The sequence below is a fragment of the Triplophysa dalaica genome, chromosome 24 (genome assembly GCF_015846415.1).
Source record: "Triplophysa dalaica isolate WHDGS20190420 chromosome 24, ASM1584641v1, whole genome shotgun sequence".
Lineage (NCBI taxonomy): Eukaryota > Metazoa > Chordata > Actinopteri > Cypriniformes > Nemacheilidae > Triplophysa > Triplophysa dalaica.
Genome location: NC_079565.1, coordinates 15,013,853 through 15,031,124, shown reverse-complemented (window position 1 = coordinate 15,031,124; position 17,272 = coordinate 15,013,853). Strand labels below are relative to the sequence as shown.

Here is a 17,272-nt window from a genome sequence, read left to right as displayed (position 1 = left end):
TGTTGTTCTTTTTGGTTTGTGTGGTGTTGAAGATTGTGTTGTGTTGTGTTGTGTTGTGTTGTCAGTCATGAAGTGTTAAACTCACAGCACTATAAACACTCTCAGAGCACTGAAGCACGTGATCACAATGCAAAGAAGTGGGCAGGATTCTTCTGCTTCAGTCTAGTGCACTATAATTATTGAATGTACATAGACACTAAACTATAACAGCTGGACTCTTGAGGGGTCAGAGGTCACTGAAGGGGTTCACACCAGTGAAGAGAGTGAGCAGGACGGCCGATACAGCCGCAGTAGCATCCTGACCCTCAGCAAAGCACGCTGGGAAGAGAGAGGGGTGTATGTTTGTAGAGTCAAACAGTGCTCTAGTACTCAAGTCCAGACTCAGACAATTTTATGATGTCGGACTTGTCTTATATTCGTTGGTATTTGCACACGGACTTGTCTCGGACTTGATCATTGGTCTCGCCAAATATTCTAGTCGGTCTCGACCGAGTCCAGCAATATATGTTTTTCTTTTCTCCTTCAAAATAAAACTTTCATAAAGCATGCTTCTCTCAACGCATTACCGATTCTCAACTCAAGAACGAGATCCTTGTGTGTTCATAACTCCGGTATTGGTTCAAGTCCTCTGGACTGACATGAACTGAATACAGTTTTGGGTAATATTAAGTGTTTATGGGAGACGCTTAACGCAAACAATTCAGGTGAACTGGTTCAACCGTTGTGCAAATTGCAAGTAGATATTTTTAAATGAATAAGTAACCTTGTATAAAAAATACCATATGAAAAGTTAATGCCGGATTTAAAATGTTTTTTAAAAATTTAAGGGTGCAAATTTTTAGAAGAAGTGACCGTTTCTTTTTTTCAACATTGCATCATTTGATGTCACGAGAGGGAGACGAGTGCGGCGCTTTGCCTTTGATCACTGCAGAGTATCTTTTTTCAGTTGGAGCGGTCATGAGTGAGTATGTTTTAACTAGTTCTTAATTTTAATTTTTCATCGTCATGGTAAATGATTGTATTTGTAGAGGTTGCACAAACTCCTTCCTGTCAAGAAATCATGTCCACATGTTTTACTCGTTTTGTCCCTGCTCTCTTGTACGCAGATCAGGCTCATAATTGTAAGGCAGTGTTCCATCATATGAATGTGAATAAACATTTATAATATTCTCCAAACTCTCATTGTCAATGCGATCCATTGTTTTCCTATTGTCTACATCGACCGCACTCACTCTCGTTACGTCACTTCTGGTTTGTAGTTTTTCCAGATGCGGAAAATAATATTCTCTCAAAAAATGTCCCCAGAAGCCTAATTAGTGTATTTATGAGTATATTTTAAAGTAAATATAATTCCATTAAGTATTTTTGTATACATTTACTCTCTGGGGTTCTCCAACTTGCAATATGCACTTCAAAAGCAGAAACCGTCTCAAATGAATGATTCCTCCAAAGAGTGAACTGAACAGCATTAATCATTCAACATGCACAATGTCAGCGAGCAGTGGCATAATAAAATTTGGTTACGTTCTGCTAACGTTTGTCTGCTAGCAGTGCAATCATATGATCCCTCCCTCTCGCGAATCATCATTAAGCCACGCCTCCTCCAAAACACATGAGCGCATACAAAGCCAAGAAGCTGTTTGATCGGTTCCAGTGAAGTCATGTCACATTCGCCCGTGAGAAACAGTTGCGATCGGTGCCTCTTCTTCAAGGAAAGCAGGAATTCAAAATATGTGCTCAGTGCTTCACCTGAACCTTTGTGCATCACGCATCATGTAAAATACATGCCTGCATCAGATGTGTTGAAAGGGTTTATGATACATGATAGATAAAAGAGACGCTTGCGTTCAGAAGACACAGCGTTAACACTAAACTCTGATTACACATGAGACTAGATAGAGTGAGTATCTATCAAATGTGAGCATCTCTTTTATTAAAAACCCTTTTGAGGCGTCTGCAGCAGGCATGTGTTTTGACACGACGGGGTAAATACGTTACATGTTTTGCCGAGCTTCACATTACTGCTTCCCCTGAAGAGGAGTCAAGGATCGCCACTGGTGAGAAAACATTACAGTACAAAGTAAATTACAAATCTCCAGGATCTGCTCTCTGTCCGCCATTGTCCTGCTGCCTGCACATGAGCGTGCTGATGACGTATGATGTCTGCGTGAACAGGATGCTCAGTGGGATGCAAAATACGCTGACTGAAAATGTACACACAACCTCGGGCCGAGGGCAGTAATTGGTCCAAGGTTTTTTGACCCTATGCCTTTGACAGACGATATAATTATAAAAATACCCATGTTTCGCTTTACTTATTGATTGCTACCATGACAAAAACATTTTCTGGACAGGATTGCCTACTTAGCCTTTAATGCCATGTTTCAGAGTTAGCATTGCATTTGAGTATTTTTATAAATTTATAAAGTAGGGTTTAAAGATAAGATTGATCTGCCATTGCAATATGAACATGTTATTTATCCTTATCCGGGCACGAAACGTGCTTTAAAACGAGACGTGGGGCCTCTTTTCGGCAGCTCCTCCATCTTACATGCACGAGCACGGGCAGGCGCACACACACAAACACACACAAGTGTTAAAAAGTTCCTTAAAAAAGTGGGGGTTCATAAGTTCAAGAATGGGATCATATTCAAGTCTTTGCTGGTTATTTGTTACATTTTCTTTTGACAGAATAGGATAGTTGCACTTCAATAAAACTTTGTGACTTTAGTGCTTTACCTAATGTAAATAAAATTACCTTATTTCAAGATAAAATAAAATAAAATTGGTCTTTTTAATCATTACAAACAATAATGAGAATTATTATCTTATAATAGAATATATGCTGTCTCTTGCACCACAGACATTCAATAGTTAAGTATGCGATCATGATTTTTTTTGTCTCTGTCTTGACTGTCTCAATTGGACTCTATCTTGACTTGGACTCGAACCTCTTTGGACTTGGTCTTTACTCGGTCTCGGCTAGTCCTGATGTTGGACTTGACAACGGTGGACGTGACTACAGCCCTAGAGTAAAAAACGATAAAAAAGCTTCAGTGTCCTCAGTGTCTCTGCTGTCGTCCTCTTCTCTGCAGATCTCTGAAAACTCAACAGCGCTGCTCTGTCTGCTCAGCTCTTACTCTCCACAGGGGGCGCTGGTGAGCTGGACACTTGAGGGGTCAGAGGTCACTGAAGGGGTTCACACCAGTGAAGAGAGTGAGCAGGACAGCCGATACAGCCGCAGTAGCATCCTGACCCTCAGCAAAGCACGCTGGGAAGAGAGAGGGGTGTATGTTTGTAGAGTCAGACACCATAAACAAGATTCACAATAGCGGCTGTGAGTGTTGATCAGTGTTGCTCAAGTTACTTGGAAATAGTAATTAGTTACTGATTACTGATTACCTCTCCTAGAAAGTAATTAGTTACTTTACTAAGTTACTTTTCAAAAACATGATACACGACCTGAATATGATATAAAGCGACCTTTCAGCCAAATTCTATTCTTTCTGCATATTCTATCATTTAAAATTGAATCAAATGAAACATTCTCTTTTTTAAAACTTGTTTTATTGGTTTCAATCTTCTAACTTTACAAACAAAAATTAAACTGCCTTGAAGAAATTTGTAAAACGTTTAAACCTATTCTTTTTACCAAAACAGAAAATGCTGTTAATCCAGTCTCATTTTATGGCCACCCTGACAAGGCCCTGTGTCTTTTTGTTTTCTTTCGGAGTGAAACAGTGGTTATATCGCATCAGCAGATGCTTCTCAAACCTCCTATCACACAGTCTGTTCCTTTTCGGTGAAGGAACCAATCCACCTTAACAATACGATATAACTAAGATTATATTTATTTTACAATATAAATTGGGTATTTTAACTATTTTGTGGGCTCTACTGACCTAAACCATATCATGTGTTATTAATACTGTGTGAGAATTAATTTTGGTTGAGGCTGTTTTGACCTCTTTATTTCATCTTCTATTGATGTTAAGATTAATATTCATGATTAATGATGATCAATATCCCTGATATTGAACAGGGGATGAATGATTGATCTTTTATTATATTCTATCATTTTGATAATTGTACTCACTGCTGAAAACAAACAAAGTGTAAGATCTGCCCACCATTAATGGTATAATAAATTCAACAAATCCACCAAAATCTATTATCAAATAATAATCTTACCTTTACAATGACATCTGGAAGGCTGGCTCTCATTCTAGAGAGGTCATCTTTTAGGCAAGGCAAGTTTATTTATATAGCACATTTCATACACAAGTGCAATTCAAAGTGCTTTACATAAAATGATTGACAGAAAGAAAGAAAATGTATCTTTAAAGTGCAAATGATTTAAGATCGCAAAAACTTTAGAATTCTCAGAAACAGTAAAACAGCAATAAAATTGATTAAAAAATGTTAAAAGAACAAGAGCAAAATAAAAAATAAAATAAAATAAAAGTGCAGTTGATGTTAACCAGCACAGTGCTCAGGTTGTGAATGCACAGCTAAACAAGTGTGTTTTTAATCTGGATTCAAAAGTAGCTTCTATTGGTGAATGTCTGATGTCTTCTTGAAGCAGATTCCAGCTACGGGTGGCGTAATGGCTAAACGCTGACTCGCCCTGTTTTAAGTGAACCCTTGTTATCTCTAACTGACTTGATCCTGATGATCTGAGAAGTCTGTTTGGTTTATATTCAATGAGCATATCTGAGGTGTATTTAGGTCCTAGACCATTAAGTGATTTATAGACAGTTAATAATACTTTGAAGTTGATTCTAAAAGTAACTGGTAACCAGTGTAAGGACCTGAGGATTGGAGTGATATGCTCAGATTTTTTGGTTCTGGTCAGAATCCTGGCAGCAGCGTTCTGTATGAGCTGCAGCTGTCTGATGGTCGTTTTGGGAAGACCTGTAAGGAGTCCATTACAGTAATCCACCCTGCTGGAGATGGATACATGAACTAGTTTCTCTAAATCTTGGCTTGAGACAAAACATCTGATTCTGGCTATGTTTCTGATTTGGTAGTAGGCTGATCTGCTTATTGCTTTGACATGACTGCTGAAACTAAGGTCAGACTCCAAAATGACCCCAAGATTTGTTACCTTGCTTTGTGTCTTTAGACCTCTTAAGTCAAGGTATGTGTTTACCTTGTTAGTTTCATCCTTGTTACCAAAAACATTGACTTCAATTTTGTTTTTATTTAACTGAAGGAAGTTTTGACACATCCAGCTGTTAATAGGCCAGTAGTCATTGGGTGAGACGGCTAGATAGATCTGAGTGTCATCTGCATAGCTGTGGTAGGCAATTTGGTACTTTTTGATTATTTGGCCAAGTGGGAGCATATACGAATTAAATAGGAGCGGAGCAAGAATTGAGCACTGTGGAACACCACAAGTCATGGGTGTCCAGTCAGATTTATGGTTGCCTATGTTCACATAGTAACCTCTCCCTTTAAGGTATGACCCACACCATTTAAGTACCAATCCAGAAAGCCCTACCCAGTTTTCTAGCCTATGTAGGAGTATGGTGTGATCTACCGTGTCAAAAGCAGCACTGAGATCTAGTAAAACCAGAACTGATATTTTGCCTGAATCAGAATTCAATCGAATATCATTAATTATCTTTATGAGCACTGTCTCTTTGCTATGATGCTGACGGAAGCCAGACTGATAATTGTCCAGGTAGCCATTTAAGTTCAAGAATTTGGTCAGCTGATTGAAGACAACCTTTTCAATGATCTTGCCTATAAAAGGAAGATTTGATATTGGTCTGTAGTTAGACAGTAAGGTTTTGTCTAGATTGCCCTTTTTTAGAAGAGATTTGACAACTGCATTTTTTAGGGACTCTGGAAAAGTTCCTGAGAGCAGTGAGGTATTAACTATTTTTAGGAGATCTGCTTCCAAACAGTTAAACACTCTTTTGAAAAAGGATGTGGGAAGTGTGTCAAGGCTGCAAGTTGATGCCTTAAGATGCTGTACCGTTTCCTCCAGGGTTTTGAGATCAATTGTCTGAAATTCAGAAAAAGTTACTAATTTCTGATGTACTGAAGTCAGACTGACCTGACGGGCGCATGGAGCTTTGGCGATTTCCATTCTGATATTACTGATCTTTTGAAGGAAAAATGTTGCAAACTCATTGCATTTGTCATCAGACAGCATTTCCCTCGGAACTTGATTAGGGGGATTTGTTAGTCTCTCTACAGTATCAAAAAAGGTGCGATTGTTATTTATTTTGGAGTTTATAATGTTAGAGAAAAAAGTTTGTCTAGCTTTGCCTAAGTCAACATTGAAGGCATGCAGACTCTCTTTATAGATGTTATAGTGAACTTCAAGTTTGGTTTTTCACCACATACGCTCTGCTTTTCTGCATGTTCTTTTCATGCTTTGTACTGCTGGTGTGTTTCTCCAGGGTGCTTTACGCCTGCCAGTTATCGCCTTGACCTTTACTGGATCAATGGCATCGATAGCATTTTTTACTTTTGCATTAAAGCTATTGAGGAGAACATCCATAGAGTCTGCAGATATACTCAGTGACAAAGACATAGCATTCATAAATAGCTCACTGGTGTTCTCATTTATGAATCTCTTTTTTATAGAGACGGGTCTATTTTCAGCGGTAGGACTGATTGATATATCTAAGAAAATACAGAATTGATCAGTGTAGTAGAGTAGGCGGGGCGAGACCGTGGTTCGAGTCCGGTGAGTAATTGTGAATTAGCGCCAGCTGTGCGCACACCGGGCTCGAATCACGTAGGAGATGGGAGCATAAAAGGAACGAGCGACCGGACCGTCGAAGAGAGAGGACCGGGCCCGAACTTATGTTATGTTTGTATTTATATTATGTTTTGTTCGCCGGCGGTCGTCCGTGAGGGGCCGCCGGCTGTTATATTACTTTATTAAATGTTTAAATGTTTGCCGGTTCCCGCCTCCTTCCTTCCATTTTATTGAGATTGGTTACATTGGTGCCGAAACCCGGGAGGAAGGAGAGACATGCTGTCGGAGAGTCCTCGCCTCCGAGTGGCCTCGCGGTGCCGGAGAGTTCGGGCAGCGCGGACGAAGGGCGTCCGCCAGTGGCTGCCCGAAGCGGTGGCTCTGGGGAAACGGAAGTGCACAGTGCGGCCACCGTCAAAACTTCGGTGGAACGGCGACCTTTGCTGCCGCGCCCCTGGGTCGAGGTGGGGTGGCTTTCGTCCAAGTGGGAGCGGGGGGGTTGCCGCCGTCCGCCAGAGGCCGGAGCCTGTGTCCGTCCCCCGAGGGGGAGGAGCAGGGGGCGGAAGTGCCGGGTGAGCCACCGCCTGCCAGAGGCCGGAGCCTGCGTCCGTCCGCCCAAGGGGGAGGAACAGGGGACGGGGAACCCGCCCCGACTCCCGGATAAAGGAGGAGCCACCGCCGGCCGCCAGGGGGCGGACGGTCGAGCCGTCCACCGAAGCCCCAGGGCCACCGCAAGGCACCGCGAAGGAGAGTACTCCGGCTGGTTGAGGAACGAGCGGCAGCATGTCGGGGAACCGGATTTTTTTTTTTTCCTCTCTCCCCTCTCTCTTTCCGGTCGCTCCGAGGGCTCCCGTCTCCGTTGTCTCGTCTCGTCGCTGCATACCCCCCACCCCACCCCCCCCGAGGGAGGGGGAGGGAGCTTGCACAGTCGCGGGGGTACCCCCCGGCCTGTGAGGGGTGATGGGGGTATGTAGTAGAGTAGGCGGGGCGAGACCGTGGTTCGAGTCCGGTGAGTAATTGTGAATTAGCGCCAGCTGTGCGCACACCGGGCTCGAATCACGTAGGAGATGGGAGCATAAAAGGAACGAGCGACCGGACCGTCGAAGAGAGAGGACCGGGCCCGAACTTATGTTATGTTTGTATTTATATTATGTTTTGTTCGCCGGCGGTCGTCCGTGAGGGGCCGCCGGCTGTTATATTACTTTATTAAATGTTTAAATGTTTGCCGGTTCCCGCCTCCTTCCTTCCATTTTATTGAGATTTGTTACAATCAGAAAGTGCCACATCTCTAATAATAGTGGATGAAATCTTTAGACCTTTGCTAATGAGCAGATCCAGAGTGTGTCCACGATTGTGTGTGGGACCATGTACATGCTGGATCAGATCAAAAGTGTTTAAAACATTTAAAAGTTCATTTGCAGTGTTGTTTTCTGTCTTGTCTACATGAATATTAAAATCTCCAGCAATAACAAAGCAGTCAAATTCTGAGGAAATAGGTGATAGCAGTTCTGAAAAATCATCGACAAAGACTGGGGAGTATTTGGGAGGTCTGTAAATAATTGTAAACAGAATGTGTGGTGCACCTTTTAAAGCAATACTCAAGTATTCAAAGGACAGGTAGTCACCAAGTAAAACTTGCTTGCAGTCATAGAGATCTTTAAATAGAGCAGCTATTCCTCAACCTCTCCTAGCAGCTCTGCAAACATTTATAAAAGTAGAGTTTGGGGGGGCCGATTCATTGAGGATTGTAGTACTACAACTATCATCTAACCAAGTTTCATTTAGAAACATGAAGTCCAGTTTGTTACTGGTGATGAGGTCATTGACCAAAAAGGATTTGTTTTTTAGTGAACGGATGTTTAAAAGTGCTAATTGAATAGTAATTGTTTTAGGTTTTTTCCTCTGTCATTCTCAGAATGACATCTAAAAGGTATTAGATTAGATAGCTTTTCCATACGACTGGAAAGGGCCTTAGTTTTGTGTTCACTTATCAGGACAGATATAGGGAAAACTAAAGGAACACTGGGTTCCCTCTTGGTCTGTAAATATTTGAGATTGTTGCTGTTATCATAGCAGGGACCCAATTCATATCAGTTACCAGTGCTCTTTGCAGTCTTGTTTAGTCCACCTCCAGCAGATGGGGGTTTGTGTGATCCCTGGCGTTGTGGCAGAGGCCGGAGAGCTCTTTGAGGTTGACCCAGAGGCTTAGGTGGTTGTGGGGCCCGTCGCTTTTTAGTTGAAACCTGTGGACTCGCGACAATAGAGTGAGAGAGTTTTGTTCCAGCAAATACTAGTTCCTCCATTTTCTCTGAGAAGCTCAAAAGAGATGATGTGGTAGAGAGGAAGAGAGTGTGTAGTGAGAGGGGCTGCGAGTCTGGTGTTTCTGAAGACTGAAGTATGTTGTTTTGGCTCTCCCGGTTGTTATCCACAGAAACGTCCTTGGGTGTCGAGTCCTCGTCATCATCCAACTGATGTGATGTCACTGGGCAGGGTACGGCCTGAGTGGTTTTATCCAAATGTCCATCCAACTGCTGAGGTCGGTCACTATGGCCAGGTGTATTTGTGCCATTTAGGAGTGGAGTGGTACACTCTACTGATGGGTGAAGGAGGTAGGAGAGGATATTGTCCTTAAGCACTCTTGAACCAAGTTTGTTTGGGTGGAGGAAATCTGTTGTAAAAAGTTGTCTCTGACTCCAGAATAGATTAAAGTTGTCAATGAAGTTCAGTCCTCTCATGTTGCAGGTTTTTTGCAGCCATATGTTCAGACTGAGTAGCCGAGAGAACATATTTGTTCCCCGAGCTGGGAGAGGTCCACTGATGAATGACTGAACTTTTAGCTTTAAAATCGGAGGAATTGGATGTGGTAGTCAGTTGGGGGTTTGGGGTTTTTTCAGTGAGTTTCACATTCCTATGCCGGCTTGCTAGGTGCTTGCTTAGATTTGAGGTGAAATTTTTTGCTGTAGATAAAAGTTTTCTTCCCATGCAGAGTGTACAGCAGACGCTGATGTTTTGTCACCTTTTACCGAGTCAAACTCAAAGTAATGTCGGTACTTCCAAGCTTTAAACCCTGCATGGCCCTCTCTCTCTCACGCTCCATTCTGTCTCTTGTTCAAAACTACACATGTCGGTGTTTACCACTGATGTCGCATCGCTCATAAATCATTGTCATTTACAAGTCACAACTCACGAGACAAACTCACAAAACAAAATCACGGTTACGTAACCCAGTAACACAACCTGCTTGCGGGAAAGTAACAGTAATCTAATTACTGTTTTTGCAATTTTAATCCCTTAATTTACTCGTTACTTGAAAAAAGTAATCGGATTACAGTAACGCGTTACTGACCATCAGTGGTGTTGATGAGTCGTATCTGAGTGTCAGATATCATTCATGAGTCTAGTGCCGCAGATCAATACTGAAAGAGAGCTTGTGTGTCAAACCACTGTGACATCTTTCAATGTGCTGTGTTTACTGAAACATTCAATAAAGCTTCTGAACATGATACATTTGTGTCTAACAGCTTCATTCAGACAACAGAGAAAATCACATGTGTGTTTGTGCAGGAATGTCCTGTATCATGATTCTTAATAGTTTTAATAGTTGTGTAAAGGTTCATGTAGCAGTAAATGTGAAATGCAGGTGTTGTGTTGTGAACATGATCTCTGGAGACAGAGCTGATCTATTCTGAGAACATCAGAGTCTCTTCATCCTGTCAATGCAAATGTGATTTTCAGCTCAACACTCTCAGTGTCACTGTTTGATTGGTTCAATCATCTGAGCTGAAACACACAAGTTTCACTTCTTTATTGTTAGTGGTTTTAATATGTCATCAAAGTTCACACATGAATATTATGTATAAAATTATACTGTGTGCTGTACATGAACTTCTTGGCCTACATTGATACTATAAACCCAAACACAATATATTTATTGCTCTGTTATAAAGTTGTGTGTGCACATATATGTTTGATATAAATCATGAATTTAACTAAAATAATATTCTTATCAAAATGTAAATGTATTTTTTCTCTTGACTCATTATCTTCATAACTAAAAAAAATCTATATTAGTGATCAGTGTTATGTGTGTGTGTTTTTTTGTGTTGTATGATCAGCTGCAGTATGTGTCAGGTGTATCAGTGCAGTCACTATTCAGTCTGACTGACGGAGGTTTTTGTACGACTCTTTATCACTGTGTCAACACATCTTTACTGTTGATATAATGTTCACTCTGACAGTAATAATCTCCTGAATCTTCAGTCTGAACTCCACTGATGCTCAGAGTGAAATCTGTGTTTGATCCACTGCCACTGAATCTAGATGATACTCCAGACTGGAGGCTTCTGATGTCATATATGAGGAGTTTAGGAGCTTCTCCAGGTTTCTGCTGATACCAGGCTAAGTAGCTGCTATATATTCCTACATCTATATGACACTCTATTGTAGCTGTTTGTCCCTGTTGAACACTTTTCACTCTAGGTTGAGTCAGAGTAACTCCTCTGGATTCTGAAAACACAAAATATAAACAATTTGTGTATTAAACTGTATTAACATCATATACTAAAACAAGCACAACAAATACAGCAGAAATAAAAACAAGTCAGATTAAGTCTTCATGTCTCACCTGTAATAAACACTGTGAGTGTCCAGATGAAGATGATGCTGAAAGTCATTGTTGTTCTTGTTGGTTTGTGTGATGCTGAAGATTGTGTTGTGTTGTGTTGTCAGTCATGAAGTGTTAAACTCACAGCACTATAAACACTCTCAGAGCACTGAAGCACGTGATCACAATGCAAACTCACTCTCTACATGTATCATTTACCTCAACACAGACAAACACTGGACTTGTGATGTGTTCTCTATCTTTAAGATCATCTGAATATTGTGTGTTATGTGTAATATAAATAATGTGTATGTTTTAATAAAGATACTTGTATATGTCATGTGCATATGTTTCTTATATTATTGATTATGATGTTGTATTTATATCATCATATCTTTACATCATCAATTTGACTGCAATGCTTTAACTTTGAATATTGTTTCATTGTTCATACTCTGAGGATTGAAGTCATGAGAGTCACATATGAGAATTAAAACTTTTCATCAGTGAGAATTCTCAGGATTTGAAAAAGCCTTTGTAAAAAAGCTCATATTTTTGCCATAAATAATCATAAGATTATATGAAATGTGTATGATGTGTGAATGTGTGATAAAGTGTAAAGATGTGTGTGTGATGTGTTTATAGTTCAGTTACTGAAGCGTTCAGAGGTTTTTGTACAGTCGCTCTATTAGTTTGTATCACTGTGGTGGACTTTCGGCAGCGGCACCAGACTGGATGTTGGCAGTAAGTAAAAACATTCAATAATATTATAATAGATTTAGATGTGTTTAATAATTTATACATAATTATGTTGTTAATGTTGAAAAATGAAAACCCGTGTTTAATTTTGGATCAAAATTATTTGAAAGATTCCTATCTGATTATGTTTTTGCTCATTTTTGTAAAACAATAATAGTTTTAGTGTGCTATAAAATCTATAAAACTTGCATCGTGAAAATAGAACATCAAATGAAATGTATTATGTGTTACAATTTTTTTTTAAATTTGAACTTATTTATTGAATTTAATATATATTGTTAGGTTATGTTTTTCAAAACCAGTTTTTTGACTCTGATGATTATTTGAAATGCTGTTAAGACTTTGTTACTGTAGTTGATGTTACAGGTACTTTCTAATTTCTGTTTTAATCTTTAATCAAAATATATAAATGTCACAAAGGTAATGTGTTTTCCACACTGATCATTTATAAAATCTAAAATCATTTACAAACATTATTTTGGTGATTGAGAGCACAGAGTTCATACTGTATGAACATTGAGATCAAAATGAATGAAAGATCTCATCTTTATTTATTTATTTATTATTAGGATCTTATTATGAAGCTGTTTATTTCTCTCTGTGAGTTTGTGACTATTGTGTGTTTGTCAGGCTTCACTCGTCCTAAAGTGAGCGTCCTGCCGCCCTCCAGTGAAGAGATTTCCACAAAGAAAACAGCAACACTGATGTGTGTGCTCAACAAGGGTTTCCCCTCAGACTGGAGTGTGATGTGGAAGGTGGACGGGAGCAGCAGATCTCAGGACAGCAGTGTTGGGCTCCTGGAGAAGGACGGTCTGTACAGCTGGAGCAGCAGTCTGACTCTCTCTGAGCAGGAGTGGAGCTCAGTGCTCTCAGTGAGCTGTGAGGCCAAACACAAAGATCCCAGTCATACAGTCACTGGAGAATTCAGGAGAGATGATGAGTGTTCACACTAGACTCTCTCTCTCTCTCTCTCTCTCTCTCCTCTGAATTCTGTTCTCATCTGAGTCTCACTCATGTCTCTCATGTGTTTCTACATTCATTCTCTCTCTCATCTGACATCTGTTCTGCTTTTCACAAACAACATCACAAACCAGTGCATGTGTGCTTTATTCATTCACTGCTGATTGTGTTTCATTAAAATTCATCAAATAAAATCATATTGAATCTTCATGACTCATTTTGTCTTTTGTGACAGATCAGAACATCATCTCTTTATTATAAATAAACATCACTCAATGAACCATGAAAACACCTGCAGATGAAGTCAATTTCTAAACCAAACTGTCAAATGAATAACCACAAGTCGCTATCCAAACTGGCAGAGTGTATCGAAGACATAAAACATTGGATGACTAGTAATTTCGTCCTTTTAAACTCTAGCAAAACAGAAATATTACTTATAGCACCAAATTCATGTAAACAGAATATCTCCGACTACAACCTGCAAATTGAAAGCTGCACTGTTACTCCAACAAATACAGTTAAAGACCTAGGCGTTATATTAGACGGCAACCTGTCATTTAAAAATCACATCTCAAATTTCACAAAAACAGCCTTCTTCCACCTTAGAAATGTTGCCAAATTACTAAATATTTTATGTGTTGCTGACGCAGAAAAGCTTATTCATGCATTTGTGACCTCACGACTTGACTATTGTAATGCTCTACTTAGTGGTTGTCCAGTATCATCGATAAACAAACTACAGTTAGTTCAGAATGCTGCTGCCAGAGTTCTTACTAGGTCAAGAAAATACGATCACATAACCCCAGTTTTATCATCGCTTCTCTGGCTACCCATTAAGTATCGCATTGATTTAAAATTTATTTTAATTACTTACAAAGCCCTGAACGGTTTAGCACCTACTTATTTAGCCGAGCTTTTATCACGTTACAACCCATCACGCTCTCTAAGATCTCAAAATTTAGGACTTTTGACAACACCTAGAATAACTAAATCCACCAAAGGGGGACGAGCTTTCTCATACGTAGCACCTAAACTCTGGAATAGCCTTCCTGATACTATTCGAGGGTCAGACACACTCTCCCAATTTAAATCTAGATTAAAGACACATCTTTTCAGCCAAGCCTTCACTTAATGCATAGTTAATGAACAGCAGCTACGCTAATTATTCTCTTTATTCTCTTTCCGCCTCTGCCTCGGGATGCCCATCCAGACGACCGACAGATGCCCATCCCCAATTTGAGATTGAGCCAGATACAGCTGCAGCCTGACTGACCATCCCAGCTCCATCTAAGGCAATTCCACCACCAGCCAAGAGAAATATGACCATCGGACCATCCCAGCTCAGACCGCTACATCCCCAACCAAGAGCAAAGACTGACTATTTGTCTTATTAATGCTGAAGTTACAATATTTGGTATTAAATGCTACAGCTAAACCACATGTCAGCAGTCTGAGTACAGCTATGACACGTCAGAGGGGATCTGGCCCTCCCGGTTGAGCCCGGTTTCCCACAAGGTTTTTTTCTCCATTAATCAATCATTGGAGTTTGGGTTCCTCACCACAGCAGGGCAGTGTTGGCCTATTCACCGGGAGACTGCATTTATTTATTTAGAAATTAGATATCATTTATTAGAATGATCTTACTCGTTGTATAAAATTTAATCAAAATAAAAAATAAAAACACGGAAGTAAAATGCCGGCAGCCACCTCACGGTCGACTGCCGTGCCAAGTCCTCTCTCATCAGCAGTCCCGTCGCTCGTCCTCTTATGCTACCGATTTCCTCCGTGAGATTTGCGGGACCGGGTATGCGCACAGCTGATTCCCACCATCACTCACGCCACCTCACAGCTCTCGTCCCGCCTTCCTCGTTACACAGTCAAATTATATCACGGAAGTAAAAAAAAAGCCACCTCACGGTCGACTGCCGGCCACAAGAACATAAATACCTACGTAAATCATATGTCCGGACCCGGTCTTCTCTCGTCAGAAGTCCCGTCGTTTGTCCTCTTATGCTCCCGATTTCCTCTGTAAAATAAGGCCCCGCCCGACGGCTCTCGTCCCGCCTTCCTCACCACATACCCCATCGCCCCTTACAGGCCGGGGGGAACCACCGAGACTGTACCTACTCCCCTCCCGGGGAGCCAGTCTTGGCGTCCGCAGCGCCTGGGTGTATGCACCAACGAGACAAGTGAAAGGAAACGGGAGCACCAGGACCAACAGGGATGAGAGAGGGGAGAGAGAAAAAAACTTTAGGTCCGGTTCCTCGACACACTGTCGCTCAGCCCTGCCGAGAGGCTCTTCCTCGCGGTGCTAGGCGGTGGTGCTGGACGTCTGGTGGACGGCCTGATCCTCCTCCTGGCGGTTGTCGATGGCTCCTCCGAGTGAGGGCAGGTGGCAGCGAGTCAGTCCCCCATTTCCTGCACCTCACCTTCATGGCTGTTAGCAGCAGGATTCCGGCTCACTGCCAACAGCTCCGACTCCTCTGCTCCCTCTTGGATAATCTCTAGTTGGGGATGGGCATCCCGAGGTGGAGGCAGAAAGAGAATAATTAGCGTAGCTCCTGTTCATTAACTATGCAATATTATCTCGAAAAAGTATCTGGAAGGCTATTCCAGAGTTTAGGTGCTACGTATGACAAAGCTCTACCCCCTTTAAGGGAATTAGAGTTATTCTAGGTGTTATCAAAAGTCCCGAGTTTTGAGATCTTAGAGAGCGTGATGGGTTGTAATGTGATAGAAGCTCTCTTAAGTAGGTAGGGGCTAAACTGTTTTAAGGCTTTATAAGTGATAAAAATAACTTTAAAATCAATACAATACCTAATGGGTAACCAGTGAATGGATGATGAAATTGGAGTTATGTGATCGTATTTTCTTGACCTAGTAAGAACTCTGGCAGCTGCATTCTGAAACTAACTTTAGTTTGTTTATTTATGATACAGGACAACCACTAAGTAGATCAATACAATAGTCATGAGGTCACAAATGCATGAATAAGCTTTTCTACGTCAACAACACACAAAATATTTTGTAATTTGGCAACATTTCTAAGGTGGAAGAAGGCTGTTTTTGTGTTATTTGAGATGTGATTTTTAAATGACAGGTTGCCGTCTAATATTAAGCCTAAATCTTTGACTGTACTTGTTGGAGTAGCAGGGCAGTTTTTTCTCATGCGTCTGTCGATCAAAGGACAAAGAGAAAGGCAGTCAACATCATAATGTCATTAAGGGGGCTTCAGGAGGAGCAGAAGATTCTTGTTGCAGAGAGAGAGAACCACTGGAAATATCTTTCAACCCGTGCCGATACCCTCAGAGAACTGTCCTACTTGTTTACCAGTGAAACACTGAAAAGTATGTATTTGTAATATATGGCACAAACCTAAGAATAGCGTTGGCCCTCATCAAAGATTTTCCTGGAAAATGGGCTCACAAAATATTCAGTTCCAGGGCTGAGAAAGAATGTTATAAATTGTTTTAACCGTCATGACCATTACAGTATTTTTATATAACTTTTAGTAAGATTTTTGCTTACTTCCAAATTCCTATAACTAAATAGAGGACATGACCTGTCTAATCATTAAAGTAAAAAGAAGCCTAGTAATGAAAACATATTTCATTGTATCATGTAGCTGCATGAGCCATCATTACGCTTTGCCCAAATCTATCCAATTGAAAACTGAAAGATGTAAATCTTGCTTTCTTCGGTATGTTCTCGAAACTTTTTCAATGTTCCTATTTTGAATGTCCTGCACCACATATGTAATAAGTATGTAACAGGGCGCAGTCGTATCATCATTAATATCTGTCCGTGACTGTCACTTTGTCCTGTGTAGAATGTTTGTTTGGGTTTTTTTCTGCAACTGTATAACCCAGATAAGGCCACCTATGACTTTTCTGAAAGATTATCATTTTTGCGTTAGTATTAGAGGGCAGCCCTATTAAACATACACAGTATGTTTTACAGTGAACTTGACCTTAACCATGAATCTAAAACATGTAAAAAAATCTGCTGTTGATCAACTTATAAATTAAACCAAAGTGTAGAGTCTGTCTTTTTTCACTTACATAAAAATGAATGCATGCATGTCAGTCAGATAGGCCCGGACTGTCCATCGGGAGACATATTGTGAATTTTGAGAAATTTTTTGGGCGTCAACAAAGTGACATTCCCGTTTCGAACATAAATAGCAGTTAAAGTGAAAACAGTCATAAAGCAGTGCAGGTGAGATTACTGAC

At 40.7% G+C, this 17,272-nt stretch overlaps 1 gene segment (V, D, J or C); it reads right to left on the bottom strand.

Moving 5' to 3' along the window:
* Positions 1 to 10,677: 10,677 nt before the first annotated feature.
* LOC130414379 (Ig kappa chain V region 120-like) lies at positions 10,678 to 11,458 on the bottom strand. The segment is given in 2 exon segments: positions 10,678 to 11,221; positions 11,340 to 11,458. Coding segments are annotated over 2 exon segments (366 nt in total).
* Between the last annotated feature and the right edge of the window lie 5,814 nt (positions 11,459 to 17,272).